Consider the following 20,774-nt stretch of genomic DNA (forward strand, 5'->3'; position numbering starts at 1 on the left):
AGTCCTTTATATCTCATCGTGGAAAGAATTCAGCAAGAGACAAAGTGATAGATAAGAAGTGATTTATTAGAATAGGATGCTTGTGAGGCTTAAAAGCAGGTGGGGTAGGGGGTGATGCGCCCTGAGAACTTAGTTGGCTACAGTTTTATAATCACAGGAAAAGTGGGGAGGAGGAAAAGACCACCTTCTTCCTCATTCTTGAGTAGATGTCACGCTTCCATCAACTCCTCCTCCAGGTTGGACAGGGGAGTTTTCTTGTCCCTATGTGGTCAAGCCAGGACTGTCATGGCACTATGGAAACATTATTTCAGGTCTCCATACAATGAGGGTCTTTCACCTTGAAATGTCACCTTTCCATAAATTATTGTTTTTTATGTGTGCAGAGAGCATGTCCTAGGGGTCATTAACTTACTGAGCTCACTGGGCAGGATGTGGGTCTCATACCACCATTGTTTATTGTTTGGGGGCATGTCTTATGTTTCTGTTGCATGGTTTTGTTGCTAAGCAGGCATGCTTGGTTTTGTGGTTAAGCAAACCTGCTTTCTTGAGCGATCATTAACTTACAGGGGTCTCCCATACTTTTCCTTACAATCCCCTAGTGGGATTAACTGTTTAATCACCTGCTTTGTCCCTTTACTCTGTTCCTATCATTTTGAAGTTGTTTTGGGTAGTGCTGACATATTAACTATTCAGTCTTCCATTCATGAACACAAGATGTCTTCCCATTTATGCATATCTTCTTTAGTTCCTTTCAGGAATGTTTGTAAGGGTAAAATATTTTTAATTTTGATCCTCTGTTTCATTATCAGTGTCAAGAATGAAGCAATATCTATTTAAGATAATGGGGATCGGCATATATTTTACTTCATTATTTTATTTGTGACTTAAAGGTGTATGTAAGGTTGTCGGGTACCTAGGTTCATATCTTCTTATCTAGAAGTCTCAAAACTATTTTTTAAGATAATTCCATAATTCAGACTTTTAAACCAGTGCTCTTTCCTAATTGCTATTTTATATAAACCACTGGCTTTTAAATTCTCTAAAATTTGAGAGTAATTTTATGGTGCTTTTCCCCTTTAAGTTTAGTAATATAAAGAACATAGGAATACATTATTATTCTGACATCTGAAAATGGGAAGGAAGTCTCTACTGACCCGTTTCCCCAGTGTTGGTTCCACCACTCAGCAATCCTTTATTAAGTTTGTTTTTCCAGATAAAGTTATAATTTATTTCTATTGATTTATTCAAGATTGTGATAGTTTAAATATTCTATTTTTCCAAATAAAACAGAGCCCTTCTGTTTAAATGGATTTTATTTTGCACTATTTACTATATACTCAATTTAGATGTGCTCACTATTATACTAGCACTTTGAATGTATAAAGGGAATATTGGATGTGTTCAGTGTGCTCAGTGAACTTTCAGTCACAGAGAAATGAGGCTCGCACACAAAATGAGAAAGCCGTATAATAGTTATTGTTGCCAGTTACCACAATAAAATCAGTGAACGCGTTAGTGTTGTAGCAGTAATCGTTGTGGCATTAAGAGATCACAGCTGTTTTAGTGAAAAAATTTCATCTTGGGGTCAACCTTGACAAATGGGAAAATTGAAAAACAGGAGGTCATTCTACATATGGAAAAAACAGAAGCAAATGAAAAACCACCAATAGTGTTTGTTCTGGGAAAGTATACAGAGACCAACTTGATTCTAATGCATAATTTATGTTGGAAACAATGTCGGCAATTTTTATATACACAGTTCAGGCTCTTGTTTCTAAAGCACTGATCATTTTATATGCAACCCCAAAGCAGTGTGGAAACTAAGACTTCTGAGTGGGGTTTGCGTAAGAGGAAAGTAATTTTAGGAACTTTATCATCACTATTAGATTGAAGATGAATTCTCATCTTTAAACATACCAGTTAATCATGGGTCTCTAGAAAATGTGGCTGAGATGCTTTCTTGTGAATGTGTGGTCTGTTCTCAAGAACATGGATGTGTATGGGTGGGTGGGAAGGTGGTGTGTAGTAGTAACACCACAGAATTCACTTTGTTTTCATGTCTTACATTTGGATAGATTTATTGATGAGATTATCATTCCTATAGTATAAAAAGAAAATATTTTGCAGTATATATCATAATTGAAAGCCTTTACAGTGGAGAATTTTATGGCTGTTCTGAGAAACAGGATGGACTTTCAGGTTTTTCTTATAAGCATACTGATTTTGATGTGCTTGGCTTCCTAAAATATTTTATGGTGGACTTAGAATGTTAATATTTAGATTAAAGAAAATTTTGTACTATTTTACTAAAGCCTTTAATTGTGTGATCACAAAGCAGAATAACTGAGCATTACTGTATTAGCTCTTTATCATAGAGTAAAATTATGCTTTATTTGGAAAGTTTTGCCTAGGTATGAGACTATATTCCTATTTCTGAGGCTAAGTAAAAATATAATAGCTGCCTTAATAGAAAGAAAACAGAGTTCCTACTTCATAATGAATAATGTATGAATGATAAAAGAAAAGTGAGAGGTCCCTGGAAATATTTAGCTTTTCAAAGTGTTTGGAACATATGCCTTAAATGCTTGCTTTAGGGATCCGGTAGAAGCCAGGAAAGACAAGCAGTTGAAAGTTTCTTGGACTTATCCTTTCACTTCGTAATACGTCTTAAATTTGGGTATTTATATAAAAACATACCTTTTAAATGGTACTCTAGTATAAACTGCAGGGATTTTGTAATGCTGTTCAAATATTTTCACATTACTTTGTTTTGAACTTAGAGATTCACTCTTACTTTTTGTTCGTTGTTATATGTAAGGTTTTTTGAACATCCTTGCTTAAAACATAAGTTCCTTCATAGTGGGATACAAAATTAATATTAAATACTTAAGCTCCTTTAGACATTGTTGAGACAGATTATAAGTATGTGTGTACTTTAGCTTATGTGCTGCATTGATAGTGGTTAAATGTATGACCCTACAGGCAATCTTTTTAAGCAGATGAAACTGTTGGGATGTTTTCCCAGGATGATGGGATTGCCCTCCAAGCGTATCTCTTCAATGCGGTCCCGAATATAACTGGTGTCATTAGCCTTGCAGAAGGTATCATCTGTAATTGAAGTTATGTTGTTAAACTAGAAAATAAAAGGGAAAAATTGTTTAGAAACCCGAAATCATCCTTTTGTATGTTGTGTAATGAGATCTCACAGAATATTTTATCTAAAAAGTGATTTTTAAAATATTGTACATACTGTGTATATATCTTCATGGTAATAAAAACCCTTGCTGAGCAATCGGAGCCTCCCTTTTTAAAGTCTACAGTATTACTTTGGAAGAACAGACTACTGGCTATTTCTAAGAGCAAAACCCATATAACAAATTTCTGAGTATAAATAAGATTATAATAACTGGATAAAGTATCCTATTCTAGAGTGTCAACTCAAAATGGGTACTGTTTCCTTAAATATACTTTAAAGAAATAAAAAGAAAAAATGGGAATTCTTGTGATGGTAAAAGACCACTTTTAGTTTATTCTTATTCCCTTTTCACTTTTCTATTACCCTAAGTTGACGTTGGACGATAAAGTCAGCTGGGAAGTCTCCAAAAACAAGTGTTTACTGCTATTTGGAGAAGGAAACATAAACCACAGGTCTTAGTGTCCCCTAACTTCAAATCCACATGTCAGATTAACTAGGAGATGCCAAGTGCACACCTGGAGACAAATCCTACTATAAAAGCAGACCTCCAACCTAGTGTTACTGGTCCTTTGGTTGTGCTCTGGATAGAACCAGGGCTTCTGGGCAGGAGAGAGCATTTGGCTAAATATTAATACTTTTGATGGGCAAAATTTACGTGTAAATAAGTGAGCTTCCTAATGAATCATAAGATTGACCCATAATAATTTGAATTAAAGTCAGATAATGTGAAAGGAGCAATCATACCTGAAGATGAATTACACGCAGACTTTCTGGTAAATTAAGAGGCACAGATTCCAGGGCATTGTGGTCCAAGTAGAGGAAGGAGAGCTTACTCAATTTCTGTAAGGAAAAGGTGCTTTTGCTTAAGTGTTATTGAGCTCATTGCATTTTTTCACATGATTCAAGCTATATACACACATATATGTATAAATACATAGATATAGTATAGACACATATCAATACTACTAATCATTGGTATGGAAGTTTTAGGTTTGGTGAAATTTCTTTGTTTGTTTTGTTGTTGTTTGGTGTTTTTGGTTTTACAAGTAGTATGTTTGGTCCTTTACGAAGGGCAGTAGAGCCCTGATGCATCCCCACATTTCTGTCCACTCATCTCACTTCTGAATACCATCATATTCAGCCTCAGCCCGCATGCCAATTTCTGGGGCCCTTTAAATTTCTCTTGGGAGCAGGTAATAAGGTTAATTCTTATGCAGGATTATATTTGCATCCTGGTACTGCCATAACCTCTCTTGAACCTTCAGAACTTTCCATTTCAGCTCCACCAATTTGTAGTAAAATGAATATTCCTAAGAGATGTGTATGCTTGTTAGTAAGATGTCTCCCAAAGCAGTTTATTAAATACATAGCTAAGTATGACTTTTTTACTCCCCAAGGACTCTACATTGGATTACTCTTCATGATCAGTAATCCATTATTGTGTATAATTTTATAATATGATTTCAGGATGTAGTTTCCCCTGACAATAATCTTTTACCTTACCTTTGATATGCATCCTGTGACAGAATTTGGTATTTTTTTTTAGAATTAATTTGCTGTTATTTTAATCCTTTCTTAAGCATCCTACAATTCACCATATGGGCACCAAGCTCCTGTCTTCCCCAGTGGGCCTCTTTAACATGGTTTAGAGTAACCTGATTTTACCAGTGGCTTTGGCAGCCTAGGGCATTAAGCAAAACTAGAAAATAGCTGAGTTTATCATTTTCATGCCAACTTGTCATGAATCCCTTCTGTAATCCACGTGTAAAATCCAAAATATTCAAACATTCCTTTTGTGAAATGTTGATTAGCTCCTGTAGGTCTTTTTTGTTTGTTTTGTTTTGTTTTATAAATTTATTTATTTATTTATTTTTGGCTGCATTGGGTCTTTGTTGCTGCGCGTGGTCTTCTAGTTGCAGCAAGCAGGGGCTACTCTTCGTTGCAGTGCGCGGGCTTCTCATTGTGGTGGCTTTTCTTCTAGAGTACGGGCTTCAGCAGTTGTGGCTCACTGGCTCTAGAATGCAGGCTCAGTAGTTGTGGCTCATGGGCTTAGTTGCTCCACAGCATGTGGGATCTTCCCGGACCAGGGCTCAAACCCGTGTCCCCTGCATTGGCAGATGAATTCTTAACCACTGCGCCACCAGGGAAGTCCCTACTCCTGTAGGTCTTTAACATGCCAGTTATTCAAAGGTTTACCTGCTCAAATTGCATATCTTCAAATTACAAGCATTTTTTTGTTTTTAAAGTGAGTCCAGTTTTTAAAAGTCCCCTAAGAGTCCCTTAACTTCTGAGGAACTGCTAGGAGTTGTCATAAGGAGCTACAAACCTTCCTTTTGAATGAGGTCTTCTGTTGCCAACAGTAGCGTGATTGTCTCATCCTTTTATCTGGGGTTTCTTCCAGGACTGGGAATGAGTACATAAGAGCTATTGAAGTCCTGGGCTGAGGTTACTTCCCTGTAGACTCTGCATTTTGAGACAACCTGGCTATCTAAATCAGAGTAAATCACCTTGCCCTTTTCATGTGCATTTATTTTCTTGAATTACTAAATTAAGAAATATATGTAATTTTTACTACATACAGAATTTTGTATTAGGTTCCATCATGGAATTCAAAAGAATGTCTACCTACAGAAGTCTATGGTCTAATACTTTTAAGTATTAAAAATAAAATTCGGTGTTTACTTTAGAACATGATTTTTTCTGGTGTTTGTAAATTACTAATATTATAAGGAAAAAAGAAACACAGGAACACTCCCATTTTGAGGTTTTGCAGACTGTTGGTGCCATGAGGGTGCGAACCTTGTCTGTATAAATAAATATTGCTGTGTGAACAAGGGAAAAAGATGTGACACCAGGTAGTCCCATGAAACAAGATAAAGGTATTTTAAGTGAGGTACAGGCATAAGCTAGACTGAATAAGCCTAGTAGTATCACTATTTATCATGTAAATAATATCTTCATTTATTACATTAAAATAGTTTTAAAACAAAATTCTAGACCATAGTTTCCTTTTCTTTTATCATGTTATTATTGGCTGTATAACCGATATTTTTATATTGTGCTCAGTCATACTATAAAATACTTACTTTGAAAGTATTTGCTTTGATTCCTCTACTCTTGATTTTGTTGTATTTTGCATTAAATAAAGTAAGCTTGGGAGGGAGAACTGGAAGTTTCAGTAGTTGATTTTCAGCTAGTGTAAGTTCTTCTAACAGTGAAAGTTTTGAAAAAGTACCATCTTCTATATCTTCAATCAAATTTCCCGTAAAATCAAGTCGCCTTAAGTTAGCTTGAAGGAAAAATATACAAAAAATAAGAAAAATTTAAAAAAATATATGAAGTTAAATTCTTAATTGTCTGGACTGAGGAAAAGCATTTGTTTATCAGGTCATTCAAACGTCTTTTATTTTTAGTGCCTAGCAGAATGTCTACAATTAGTAGCTCAGTAAGTTTTGTTGAACACTGAGCATCTACTCTGTGCTTGACACTGCTGGTCTTTCTCACTGAAGTTCTAAATCTCAGGTTTGGAAGGGAACTTAAAGTTAATAGAGTCCTTCCATCCTTTTTTGTTTGAATTCTCAGTATGCTCAAGTAGTTTGGAAGAAACTCTTTGTTGCAAATTATGGAAAGTAAGCATTACTGATTGAATAAAATCATGTAAATATTTTTGGATTTTTTGCCAGGCTGTTGTATTGTGACTGTGGATATCTTATCTTAATCTCTCCATGCCTTATTGCTTGACAACAATAAAGGCAAAAGCGCTCCCTAATTTGTTACCGTGGTGCATACTGAGAGATAGAGAAATTCAATGTGTGTATTTATGTGTGCATCACTTTTGTCCATCTGGGATGATTAGAAAGTAGGGTCCCTTCTCACTATTCAAGGTGGTCATGTCTATAAAGTCAATGTAAAAGCTGAATTAGTGAATATGGAACCATTGCTCATAGGGAATATACAGGGTTAGGGCCTCTCATCACACATTTTCATCAATCAGTCAGTAGAAAATTTTATGCGTGTTTCTTTTTAAAGGCATCTATCTTACTTAGTATATATTATTGATACATTAACATTGAACTCACAGCCAATCAGCACTGTAACTCACACTTAAATAAAGATTACCTAACATGTGTTTTCTCTGTAAGGCACATCACAGCCTTCTTGCAGTTAGGAACACTAGACAACATTTTAGCACTATACTTAGGGAGCATTTTAAACAGCAAAAAGCACAAAAATGTGGCACTAAGTAGACTGTAAACAGGATACTTGTTTACAGTATAAAAGCTGAAACAAAAGGCCAAGCATCTCATTCAGCCTATCCTGGATGGCTCATGTTTTTTACCACTGTGCACATGTCTACAAATGACCATGAAAGTGCCAGAAGTATTGATGTTTTGGGTTACAAATAAATTTTATCAAGTAGGCGAGTTTGAAAACATGGAATCCACAAAAGAGGAACAACTGTATTCAGTCAGTTGGGAGCTACTGGTGACAGCATGAATCCAGTTATGGCTAATCTTGTAAATGTGTAGCAGGGCCAGTGTGCATTTCTTGATGTGACTTTCTTCAGAAGCCCTTGACAGCATTGGAATCTAGAAAATTTATGAGGGATTAGTGATCCAGACTTGGACTTCATACTGCAGAAGTAGGGGATTTTGGTGTGCTCATGGCAACACCCTCCTGGCAGCTGTTGTAAGCTTTGATTGGACACCAGAAGTCCAGGATTTTTAATGACCTGGGAAGGAGTTAAATGGCACTGCTCTCAGCATTAGTTCCGTATTAGAGTCATCTGAAGAGTTTGGTTGTGGTGGTAAGAGTTTGGTGGTAATGACAACACCTGGGCCTCTAAATTTAGAGACCTAAATTAGAATCTCTGGGGACTAGGACCTGGTATCAAAATACTTTAATATGCAGCCAGATTTAAGAACCATGAGTTAAAGTAAGAAAAAGCAGTTTCTATGTTTTTATAGTGAAGGTAGAAAATAAAACATTGTCATTGGAGAAATATCCTGATTATATTTGTATTGCTGACTGACTGAGGCAAATGGATCTTGAAATATTGGGGTTGAGAAGATATAGTTGCCCATATGTTAGATGGGCCACTAACATAGACTCCGAAGTCACCAGTAAAGAAAGATGACAGGGAACATCTGAATGGAAAGGAGATTCACCAGTAAACTGGTGGATTTTTGTGAAGTGTGGTGGATACTTAAAATACCTCAACAGTCACTACGGTACATGTGGTAGGCCACAGGTACCTAGAAACTTGTGTTTATATGAGTTAAATACTAACACGAGTTAACACTAATATCTTATTTAAAATTAACTTACGTATGTCTGCAAAATCTTTGGCAGTCAACTTTTTAATTTTGTTGAATCGTGCATAAAGATAGGCTGATTCCTTTGGCAAGGGTGGTACAGCATCAATGTCAACTTCTTCACAGTATACAGAGCCACTTAAACAAACACATAGCAGGCACGTGGGCATTTCTAAATTGGGAAACAAAATCATAAAAATCAGTAGTTTAAAAATATTTGACCTCTAGTGTTAAAATCCTTGCTATCATGAATGTTATTACCAATTTGAAAAGATCCTTTACAGAATTATGTGTGATAACAGGAAAGACGTTATGGCCATGATAGCTAGTAATCTATATTGTATCTGATAACTCACCAGAATTCTATTTTAAATTCTGTAATCCACAATCTCTTTTATTCTCCTATCTGTTTTAGCAGTGATCATTTAATTGCTGAATTGATTGACATTTACATTTCTTCATTGGAGTATCAAAAATCATAAAGCAGGACTTAAGGTAAATATAAGCTTGATTTATCACTTGGAGTGGTGCAAACACATTTCTAATGAGTTTAGGAACCACTTAGTTAAATAAGCAAACTATTAACTTAAAAATTGGAGTCATCATGGGTACTGTTAGAATCCCTATTGTACCCTACGTCATTCATTGCATTTACTTGTCATGCATCTTTCATCTCCTTCAACCTGCAACAGTTCCTTAGTCTTTGTTTTTCATACCTTTTACTGTTTTGGAATTTTTTGAATTTTTTGAAACTTTTATTTTCAGGGCATTTATTTTGCAGAATATCTTTCAATTAGGGTTTATATGAGGTTCCTCATTTTTTGGCAGGAATACCATGGAAATAATGTTACATCCTTAGTGTTATGTATCTGTCTCATTCCTTATGATGCTGTCTTTGGTCACTTGGTTCAGTTAGTATCTGCCATGGTTCTCACTCTGTAAAATTAGTGTTTTTCACTTTGTAATTTGTACCTTCTAGAGGAGTACTTTGAGATTCTAAACATCAGGTTTGTCATCAAACTTTCACCCTCTAGTTTTATCATCTGTTGAAGATTCTTACTTGAATCATTTATCACTAGGATAATTGCCAATTATTTGCTAATTCCATCATTTCTTCTACATTTGTTAGTTGGCATTCTGATATAAGGTGGAACATTCCCTTCTTACTTGTTTATTTCTGTCAGTATGAACTTATGAATTCCTCATCCCATGGGTAGTGTATCCCATAATACGTTAATACGTTACTGTCTTATTTATTTTGATAATCACATTGTCACAGATTAGTCAGTGAGAACTCTTAAGCTCTGTTTATCCTCCCACAGCCTTTTTATGGTTCCATGATATACAGTAAGTTGCACATATTTAATTTGTATAATTTATAAGTTTGGACATGTGTATATGCCCATGAAACCACCACCACAATCAAGATAATTAACATATCCATCACTCCAAAGTTTCCTCGTGCCCTTTGGTAATTTCTCCCTCCCAGCAACCACTAATCTCCTTTCTGTCATTATATGTTAGCTTGCATTTTTGAAACTTTTATATCAAAAGAATCATGCAGTATACACTCTTTTGTCTGGCTTCTTTCACTCTGCATCATTGTTTCTCAAAGTAATTTTGTATGTATCAGTAATTCATTCTTATTTATTACTGAGTTCATTCCAATTTATTCCATTGTCTCAATAGACACAATTTATACTGTCATCTCTTACGGACACTTGTGTTGTTTCCAGTTTTTTGCTGTTTCAAAGAAAGCTGCCATGAACCTTTATGTATGGACTTAATGCTTTCATTTTTCTTGGATGAATACCTAAGAGTAGAATGGCTGGGTCTTATTATACGTATGTATTTTACCTTTTGAAGAATGTCCTAAACTGTTTTCCAAGGTGGTTGTGCCATTTTACATTCTCATTACCAGTGTGTGAAAGTTCCAGTTGCTCCACATTCTTGTCAACATTTGGTATGTATGGTTGGACTTTTTTATTTTAGCCTTTCAAGTAAGGTTTGTTGTGGTATCGCGTGTTTTAATTTACATTTTCCTAATGACTAATGTGCTAAGCATCTTTTTATATACTTATTTGCCATCCACATATTTTTTTGTGGTGAAGTGTCTATTCATATCTTTTGCCTGTTTTTTTAAATAGGTTTTTGTATTATTATTTTTGAATTATAAAAGTATATTCTGTAGATATAAATCATTTGTCAGATTTATGTTTTGCAAATATTTTCCTCCAGTCTGTGGCTTGTTTTTTTATTTCCTTATCAATGTCTTTTGAAGAGCAAACATTTGGGGCCTTCCCCAGAAGTCCAGTGGTTAAGATTCCACGCTTCCACTGGAGGGGGTGCATGTTCCATCCCTGGTTGCGGAACTTAAGATTCCACATCCCGCATGGTGGGGCCAGAAAAAAAAAAAAGAAGAGCAAACATTTTTAATTTTAATGAATAACAGTTGATCCCTTTATATTGTCTGGATTTCAATGAGCAGGTCTTGTACATCTTTTACACATTTATACCTATGTATTTTTTATATTTTGATTAATTTTAAAAATTAAATGTCCCCACTGTTCTTTGAGAACTTACTTATTTTCTGGCATGCTAAGATGTCCCAGACCAATCTTGCCCTTTCCTTGCCCCAGGCCTGAAATCAGCTATTATTTCAAGGAGTACTGGCCCTTTTAGTGGAGAATGGTATTTAGAAACCAACATTTGGGTGTGGATGTGCTCATTGCTACTGGGATCTCATTGCTTCTGGGCTTTTTCAGCAAAGAGGCCTGGGAAATATATGTTTTTTTATTTGGCGCTCTTTTCATATATAATACACATACATACACACAAGTATATGTATATGGACGTGGACATAATAATACACAAGTACACACATGCAGACATACATATATACATGTATATAATACATGCCATATGCTCATACGAAAACATAAACACATCATATGCATATTTTCACATACACACTCATACAGGGAGGCAAACATGTATATATCTATTTCTGTATCTCTGTGTACAAACCAGGAGTTGATCCTGATATCTTTCATTCCACTCCATCTCAACAGTGTTCATTTTAGCCTTCCCCCTTACCATATTTGTAACACCCTTCGCTGACAATGAGAAACCTGGCTCTTGTGATCCACTGTGCATTTACTTTACTCAGTCCCAGAACACACATTAAGTAGTCTCATTATTGCTAATCTATAATACTATGGAAGACAAACCTACCCACTAGAATTTAGTATTTGCCTATTTTATTTTGTCTTTAGCCTGAAAGTATACAGTCAAAATACTGTGTTTAAGGGTTACTTCGATTAGATTTTTCCCCTTGTAGTGTGTTATGTTATTGATTTGAAATGTAATTAAGTTTCTATTTTTCTTTTTGTTTGCCAGTTTGGCTTCTTTTTATCTTATCCTAGTTGGTTTTATTTATAAATATATTTGTTTGTTTGCTTATGTGAATATAACGTTATTCTAAAATCAAATCTACACAACAAGTGTATACTCCAAGAAGTTCTAGCACCTTCCCCCAGTACCCCTAGTTACCATCTCCCCCTCCTTTCTACCCCTAGTCCCATCTGTAACCCATAGGTAACTAGTCTCAGTTTTTTAATTACTCTTCTTGAATTTCTTTTCACAAAGTGGGCTGATGTATGTATATTCTCTTACATCCCCTTCATTCTTTTTTTTTTTTTTTTGCGGTACATGGGCCTCTCACTGTTGTGGCCTCTCCCGTTGCAGAGCACAGGCTCCGGACGCGCAGGCCCAGCAGCCATGGCTCACGGGCCCAGCCGCTCTGCGGCATGTGGGATCTTCCCGGACCGGGGCACGAACCTGTGTCCCCTGCATTGGCAGGCGGACTATTAACCACTGCGCCACCAGGGAAGCCCCCCTTCATTCTTAGGTGAAAGACAGCATACTGTAGATACTCTATTGCATTTTTTTTTTCACATAATCTCTTCTGAAAATCACTCCATATTAGTTATAGAGATCATCCTCATTCACTTTTACAACTGCATAGTATTCCCCTGGGTGGATGTACCATACTTTATTCAACCACTCTTCAATGTATGGATAACTAGATTGTTTCCACTATTTTGCATATGCAAGCAATGCTTCAGAGATTTTACATATGTGTTTTCTTACTTTTGGAGGTATATCTTTAGGGTGAATTCCTAGAAGTCAATTGCTGTGTCACAGAGTAAATGCGTATTAGGTTTCATTAGATATTACCAAATTCCTGTCCTTTCTACCAGTTTGTATTACCACCAGCAACGTATGTCAGTGTCTGATACCCTACTGTTTTGCCAATGGAATATATTAATATATTTGTCAGATAGGTTAAAAAATTTTATCTCAGCATAATTTAAACTTACATGTGAGATTGAACACCTTTTATGTGTTTAAGGGCCATTTTTATATCATTTTGTGAATTGTCTGTTCATATCTTTTGTCCATTTTTCCAGTGGATTTTTGATCAGTTTCTTTTTCCTGGATTTTTGCTTGTTCTTTAGAAATTAGAGATATTAACTCTTTATCAGTGATATATATTACAAATATTTTTCTCAGTTTTCAGTTGCCTTTGGCTTCGTTTATGATGGTTTTTGACATGCACAAGTTTCATTTATGGAGTCAAATTTATTGATCTTTTCTATTATCGTCTCTGGATTTTGAGATACCCCACACCCAGGTTATCTTCTACTATTTGTATGTTTTCACTTTTTGCATTTAGACCCCAATTTATTTGGAGTTTTTCTGTGTAAGATAGGGATCTAATTGTATCCCTTGTCAGTTGACTACTTAGTTGTCCCAGCCCCAGTTTTTTAAAATATCATCTTTGCTTCAGTGATTAAAGATGTTACCTTTATTATTTACTAAATTTCTACATGTATTTCTTTTTGTCTGTGGACTTTCATTCATGCACCAGTATTACACTTATTTTAAGTATGCAGGCTTTAAAGCATGTTCTGATAGGTGATCTCATGCAGGTTTGATTTTCCTTCTGAACTTGAGGATCAGCCTTACCAGCTCTTTAAAGAAGTTCATTGTTGTAAATTTAGGGAGAACTGACATCTTTGTGATATTAAATCATCCTATTCAAGAGCAAAGAATGTCTTTCCATTTCTTCAAGTCTACTTTCACTATGATACTTCTCAGATTTCTTAAGATATATTTTCTGGTTTTGCCCATTTTAATTTTTTTGTAGTAATATAGAGATTAGTGTGTGATTTTTTTTTCATATTGTCATGTGAAGTAATGTTCTGTGATAGAGCAAGGATAAACCAAATAGAAACTAATAAGTAGGACTTTGTAATTTGTTATTTTATAAGTTTTCTATTGTTTTAATTGATATGTACACTATAATTATTTATGTATATAACTATATCTCTCTTCCTTGAGTTTCTTAAAGGCAAGAATTATATTTTATTTACTTTATCCTCAGGCTACATAATATTTGAAAATAATTGGTGTTTAACAAGTATTTCTTGAACTGATTTTATATAGACAGAAGCACACACTTTGTAGAGGCTAAACTTAGACTAAACTTTGTTCTTGAATGTTCCTATTCCACATTTCTCACTCATAATGTGGGATGGCAAATGATGAAAATTCACAGTATACCTGTTTGACTTTATCATTAGAGATAAAATTCCACTGTTTGGATCTACTATATCCTGATGCAATTTTTGATTACTATAAGGAATAAAGTTCCATTATAAGCTATTTTTTAAAGCTCCTTTAAAAAAATTTGATGATAGAGTATTCATACTTACCATCATTTTCTTTCTTGGGGGGTAATGGTTTTATACTCTCATCTTTTTGTAATTGAAAACCTTTCTCATCGGGTATTATTATCATAGTTTCTTTTTCCTATTGAAAAAATAATCATTTATTATCAGGTGTGACAAAGACCAATTTGGACTGTAAAACTGAGGGATTACAGACAACATTCTCCCGTAAGTGTTCTGGTTGAACAGCCTCTCCCCTTTCCATTTGTCTATTAAATGTCATTGAATTCTACTCCACTTCACAATATCTTGGTGCCTGCATTTATATTAAGATAGAGAGACTCCTAAAGCAATGTAAAGAGAAGAAACAGAGAACTTTTTATTTACTACTTTTTAGGGATCAGGAGATTTTTGAAAGTATTCTTTAAACTGATTGATAGATTCAAATCAGCCATGTGAGCCAACAACTTGTTGTTATAGTGGGCCTTTTTTTCCCCTAAGCTATAACTATATATACCTATATTATATATATGTGATAATAATAATACTAGCATATTAACCAACTCCATTGAAAGAAATTGTACTGTTAACATTTGCTCATCTGTACTAAAAAAAAAGGAAGACGCAGTTATAACTGTTCACTCTTAAAATCTTTGTCATCTTATTTATAGTGGAGAACTTTTGAAGCAATCAACATTGTTATATATTTGGCTGCATTGCTCATTTTCCATTTGTGTGTGTGTGTGTGTGAGAGAGAGAGAGAGGGAGAGAGAGAGACAGACAGACAGACAGACAGACACACGGTAGGCAGGCAACAGATACTTATGTGCTGTATTAACTTTTTCCTTTCCCAGTGTTCATTTCTGTGTGCCAGTAAAACCACAAGTAATTACTTAGCCCCCATACAAGTCGAATATGAAGATGTGGTGTGAAAGTCATCCCTGTAGACAATGACAGTTACCGTTACTTGGTAAAGTGATGGAGTCTGAATTGTTAAAACCGATTAAAAATTAAGCAATATTAAGTAGTTTTCATTTTTTGATACTGTGTAGTTGACATATGTGAATTATTGTGAAATGCTGTAGATACAAAATAAGCAGTACTCTTTATTTCCTTGAACCACTTCCTAAAACAATAAACCTTAAGCTGGTGATTCACTTTTATTTCTCCTAATACACATTTCTCCCATTTTATTTTAATATGCATATATAGGACATTATGTAATATTACTTAACATATAAATCTCAACTGGTCAGAGATCATCTTAAATTTTATTTTTCCTTAAATTTTATGTTTTAAATTTTAGTTTTCCTTAAATCTTATGTTTTGGTTGCTATAGATACTGTTTGGTTATCATGGATTCTATGTATTAATTTGGGAAGCATGCATACTTTAAAAATATCATCTTAGGACAGTTATTTTGAATTATTTTGAAGCATTTAATGTGCTTTTCCTTTCCTCTTACCTTATCAGACACATTCAGAAAAAACAAAAACATACATTTAAATGGGCGACTATTTTAGAAATTAAATTTAGAGTAGAAATAAAATACCTTAATACTTTTTCCATCCAGGGATTTATCCTCATAATCTCGGCTAAATAAGCTTTCTTCAAAATTATCTGTTCCATAATCATAGATAATGCGTGAATCCTGCTGAGATGGTGGTGCTGGCTTTATCAGAGGCACAAGCAGGAACAGGAGAAGTGTAGATTGCAGAGTCTTCATTTTGGCAAAAATGAAAGTGACTGGAAGTTAATAAGCTAGTGGCCTGCTGACTGTGGGACAATACTCTCTTTTTCCCTGGAAATAAAAACGCAGACCATTGAAGCAATATTTAAAAGCTTAGAGGACTTTTTGGCAGGTTATACGCAGTTAGGGACCAGAGAACAAGTATTTAACCCTTAGTGATCTTTAATTAGATGCTAAAAGTTTTTATGTATCAGCCACATTCTGAAAAATAGTTTCAGAAAATAGTTTTAGTTCCTTTTCTATCAAAAATCCAAGCAATGTTGATAATTTCAGTTTTTTAATAATTAGGTGCCTTGAACAAAGGTACTTGTTTGTAATTGAAGTCTTCTTAGGATACCTGTAATATAAACAGTTAAAATGAAGTCCCATGATCCTGTCTCATGTGAGTTAAAAAATATCATATTTCAACTTTGCTCCTTTATACGAACTCTTGATTTGTATTGGTATGAGCAGAAACAAGTTCCAGGAGCAGTTTTAAAATTTAAATTTTAAATTTAACATTATGAAAAGTAGTCATTAACACTTTTTTAGGTGGTACAGAACATGGGAAAAGCCATAATTTAAATTTTCTTAGTTTTATAATTTTTATAGATATCATTTCTTTTAGTTAATGGCATTTCTTTTAAAATTTAAACTATGAAAAATGCAAAAATAGTATTGCAGACTAGAAAAAATATAGAACTTTTATCAAAGATTTAGAGGGAATGAAATGGGAAAGATTCTTTTAGGCTCACTGCTGGATTTTATCTGGTGGTGCACATTTTACACTTTTTCATAAGTAACTTCAGACAGAATCACTCATAGTTGCTGGTGCTGCATTGTCGACACCAGTTTGTCAAAAATCAATGATTGAAAATTAAGAATAACATGGTTTTGTGACTTTTGCAGCACCTTGTTCTTGCCTGCATGGACATTAAAGGTATGCAATGATATACTTAAGTGCTTGTTAAAAAATAATTGTTCAAAGTAACTGAAACATAAAAAAATTAAAGATGGCCTTTACATTTACTAAGATTGTTAGATGTCACATTTTAACAAACGATATTTAAAATAATATGTGAAAAAAGAGCCTACCGTTGTAGCTGTTTTGAAGTTTTTTGTGGTTTTCCTCAGTAGATGGTCATGGCTTGCATTAGCCCCATGTGGGAGGGTGAATGAGAAAAGCTGTGGATTGATTTCAAACTGCTGAATAGAATTTCAGGGCCCAACAGCTTTAAAAGCAGTTTCCATGTGGTAGAGATCTTTGCCAACATTCTTTCTCTAGGGTGAAATGTAGTGTGTTGTACTAGAGAACTGTGCTTAAAATGTTTGTAACTGCTGTACTCAGATTGCTTCTACTGATTACCATAATTTTGTTATTTTTACCTTGTGTAATAAATACTCATGGTTTTGTGAATATTAGTTTATGAAGATGACATAGTTTAAAAATCATGCTTTTCATTTTAGTGCTTTCCCAGGAGATAAAACATCTGCTTTTTGAATGAAATAAAACACCAAACTAAAGCATAATCTATGCTCTTAATTTTATGAAGAGTAAAAATATTGTTCTAGTACTTTAATTAGTATATAGCCAAAAAGTTTCCAGTGTAGAAATTAGTTTTAGCACAAATTATTTTTTAGTTTAGTCATTTGGGGTCCCTCTCCCCCTTTATTTTGTTACATATAACAAAAACTCAAGTGTCAGAATTAGCTTTTTAAAAATAAATTTTATTTATAATTTGGGGTTTGATAGTAAAATATATTTTTGTTTGCTAAATGAAGGAAGCTGCTTTAATTATTTTAATATTAAATTTGATTTTTTTAAGTTGAAGTGGGATTTAGATAACTGTGAACATCTTTAAAGATTTGTTTTAATTTTATCGCTCTTTGGTACTTTTAGCAGTCAAGGTAACATTTCTTTTTCCTCTAAGCTAAAAATTCAATAAATATGGATATGGATAAATACTTTATTAAAAAGTAGAAAATGAAAGAATACTAATTTGTTCTGTTTTCTATTCAAAATTGGCTTTAGAGTTTTTCGAATTAAAGCTTGGATAAACTAAGACTTGAATACTCATGTTTTTATTTGAATGTGAATTATTTTAAATTTAGTTGTGATATTCTCTGGTTTTGGTTGATATAAATTGTCAATTTTATGGCTTTAAAGTCTTTGAAAATATCTAATAATGAAACATCAGATATTGATTTGTTTTCTGTTGTGTGGCAGGTTTAATGGGATGTTGAGAAATGAACTGGGTAGATGTTAAATAGATTTAGAGAATCTTAGAGATTCATAGTTTACTAATGGTATACACAGTTTGACACTTTGTAGTAATGAAAATTATTTTGTGGATATAACATTTTTTTCTTGAAAAATTATGACCAGTAAATATAGTTTTATTGGCATTCATTCATTTAGTAGAAGTTTATTGAGTGCCACTTCTCTGCCAGTACTACAGAAAAATAAACTCAGACAAGCAAAGTTCATTTTCTCTCCCCAAAAAGGAAGGGTTTGTAAGTTAGCAAGAAGGGCAACAAACAGGCGACAGAATGCACAGTGAGAGACCTGCTACACAGAAATGTGCACAGAGTTCTGCAGTGGCCTGGGAAAGGGTGAAGCCACAGAGACTGCACCATACTGACTTCTCTAGAGAAAATGAGGGGCGGGGGCGGGGGGCAGGCCGAGGGAGAAGTGCTCTAGGAATGGAAGCAGCACACAGGTGGGGAGGGTAGATCATTAAGGAAGTGGATAATTAGTTGTATATGGCTGGAGCTTGGAGGGAGAGAGAGAAGAGGTGAGGGGGGTGGCGCATGTTAAGAGATGAGACGGGACTAGAGGTCAGATTAAGGAGAGTCTTTTATACCTTGCTGAGGTGTTTGAGTTTTATTTGTAGCCAGTGAGAGACCACTGAGAGACTTTTTTTTTTTTTTTTTTTTTTGCGGTATGTGGGCCTCTCACTGTTGTGGCCTCTCCCGTTGCGGAGCACAGGCTCCGGACGCGCAGGCTCAACGGCCATGGCTCACGGGCCCAGCTGCTCTGCAGCATGTGGGATCTTCCCGGACTGGGGCACGAACCCGTGTCCCCTGCATTGTCAGGCGGACTCTCAACCACTGCGCCACCAGGGAATCCCCCACTGAGAGATTTTTAAGCCAGTGAGTGACATGATTCTATTTTCATTTTAGAAGTATCCCTCTAATGTTGCATTTCTGAAGAATATCACTACTTATCTATTTTATTGGTTATTTATTACAAGTTTAATGGTCTAAAATAACACACATTTATTATCTCACAGTTCCTTTGTAGCAGTTGTGCACCCATAATCATATATATGCCATCTCTTTGCAATATTGTGTTGGTTAGAAGCAAGTCAGAGGTCACATCCACACTTGAAGGGGAGATGACTACACAAGGTAAGATTCTAGAAATATTCAGAATTACACTGGAAAATATGTATGTTCCCACCCACAGTTAGCCAAACTTTAAAGTTTGAGAGCACAGTCTCCAAAACCATCCTCATTTCTTATACCAACTGAAAGTTTGGGGGGTTCCCCAAACTACCCTCACATTTGATAATTTTCTAGGACTCATGGAACTCACTGAAAACCATTCTATTCATGGTTTTGGTTTATCACAGGGAAAGGATACACATAAACATCAGCCAGAGGAAGAGACGCATTGGACAGAGTCTATGAGGGTTCCAAGTGCAGAGCTTCCATTGTTCTCAGGATGTGTTACCCGCCCGGCATTGATGTATGACAAGGAATATGGGTATTGCCAACCAGGAAAGCACTACTGAGGCTCACAGTTCAGTTTTTACTGGGGCTTCATTACATATGCATGATCAATTGAGTATCTCACATAGTTGAACTCTGCCCCCAGGTTGACTGATACTATATGACACATCCTAAATCACATGGTTGTCTTTCTGGCATGGCCAACCTAAGACTGTTTGGTATGGCCCGTCCCACCCTAAGATTGGATGTGTAAACCCCCATTCTAAACAAAGATAGAGATTACCTCCTAGAAGCTGACAGCAAAGCCCAAACCCCTCTTTGGGGTCAAATTCTTTACTACATAGTTTCCAGTATAAAATATGTTTCAAAGTTAGGTTGTTTTCTACTCCAGAAAGAACTATTGTGTCCTAGTAGAAAGCTATTTAGCTTTCACTGAACAGTAATAAAAGATGAAAGCTAAGGCTCAAAAGCAGGCATTTATCCAAAATTGAGAGGGTTATCTCTGTGGAGTTCTTTTTGGTGACCCTGCCACATTATCCTTGGTATCTTTATAGGGTTTTATATCTTTGAAGGTGTCCCAGAATTTTGCCTTCTGTAGTCATCTCCCCTTCAGTGTGGGAATGACCTCTGACTTGTTTCTAATGAACATTCTAGGATTTTATGGGAAGTCTATGATTTGAATCTCCATCTCAGATCTCTGCTTATGCCTGAAGCCTAGTTTGGTCAAATGAGATAAAGATGCGAACCCAAGTACTTCCCAGACTAAAGGCTTAAGTTTAAAGGGAGGGGAATTATGACTCAATATAAAGAAGGGTTAATGTTAAAAATGTATCGTATTTGTGATTTTAATTTTTCTGAGTAGTACATAAGTCTACGTATAATAAATTTGCAACCTAAACATGCAAGGACGGACATATCCATAAATGTTGTGCTATTTACTTGCTAGGCATACCAGGTTATACTTATTTAGGAAATTGGAACATGTAAGAAACTTTGGATTTTTAGCAGTTATGATTTAATTTTGTTTCTAGCTGCTGTTATTCTTTATTTCTAAGATTTAGAAA

General features: G+C 35.0%; 2 protein-coding genes across 3 annotated transcripts in view; one reads left to right on the top strand and one right to left on the bottom strand.

The window, feature by feature from the left end:
• Positions 1 to 20,774, top strand: part of CENPP (centromere protein P) — a 231,964-nt gene that overhangs the window by 62,279 nt on the left and 148,911 nt on the right. The gene's annotated exons all lie outside the window — the stretch shown is intronic.
• Positions 46 to 17,264, bottom strand: OGN (osteoglycin). The gene is given in 10 exon segments (XM_081238019.1): positions 46 to 3,133; positions 3,941 to 4,036; positions 6,283 to 6,485; positions 8,525 to 8,683; positions 14,292 to 14,388; positions 15,799 to 15,981; positions 15,983 to 16,008; positions 16,011 to 16,047; positions 17,071 to 17,123; positions 17,126 to 17,264. Coding segments are annotated over 10 exon segments (1,149 nt in total). The 5' UTR covers positions 17,250 to 17,264; the 3' UTR covers positions 46 to 2,962.

The sequence above is a fragment of the Mesoplodon bidens genome, assembly GCF_964165515.1.
Source record: "Mesoplodon bidens genome assembly, chromosome: 6".
Taxonomy (NCBI): Eukaryota; Metazoa; Chordata; class Mammalia; order Artiodactyla; family Ziphiidae; genus Mesoplodon; species Mesoplodon bidens.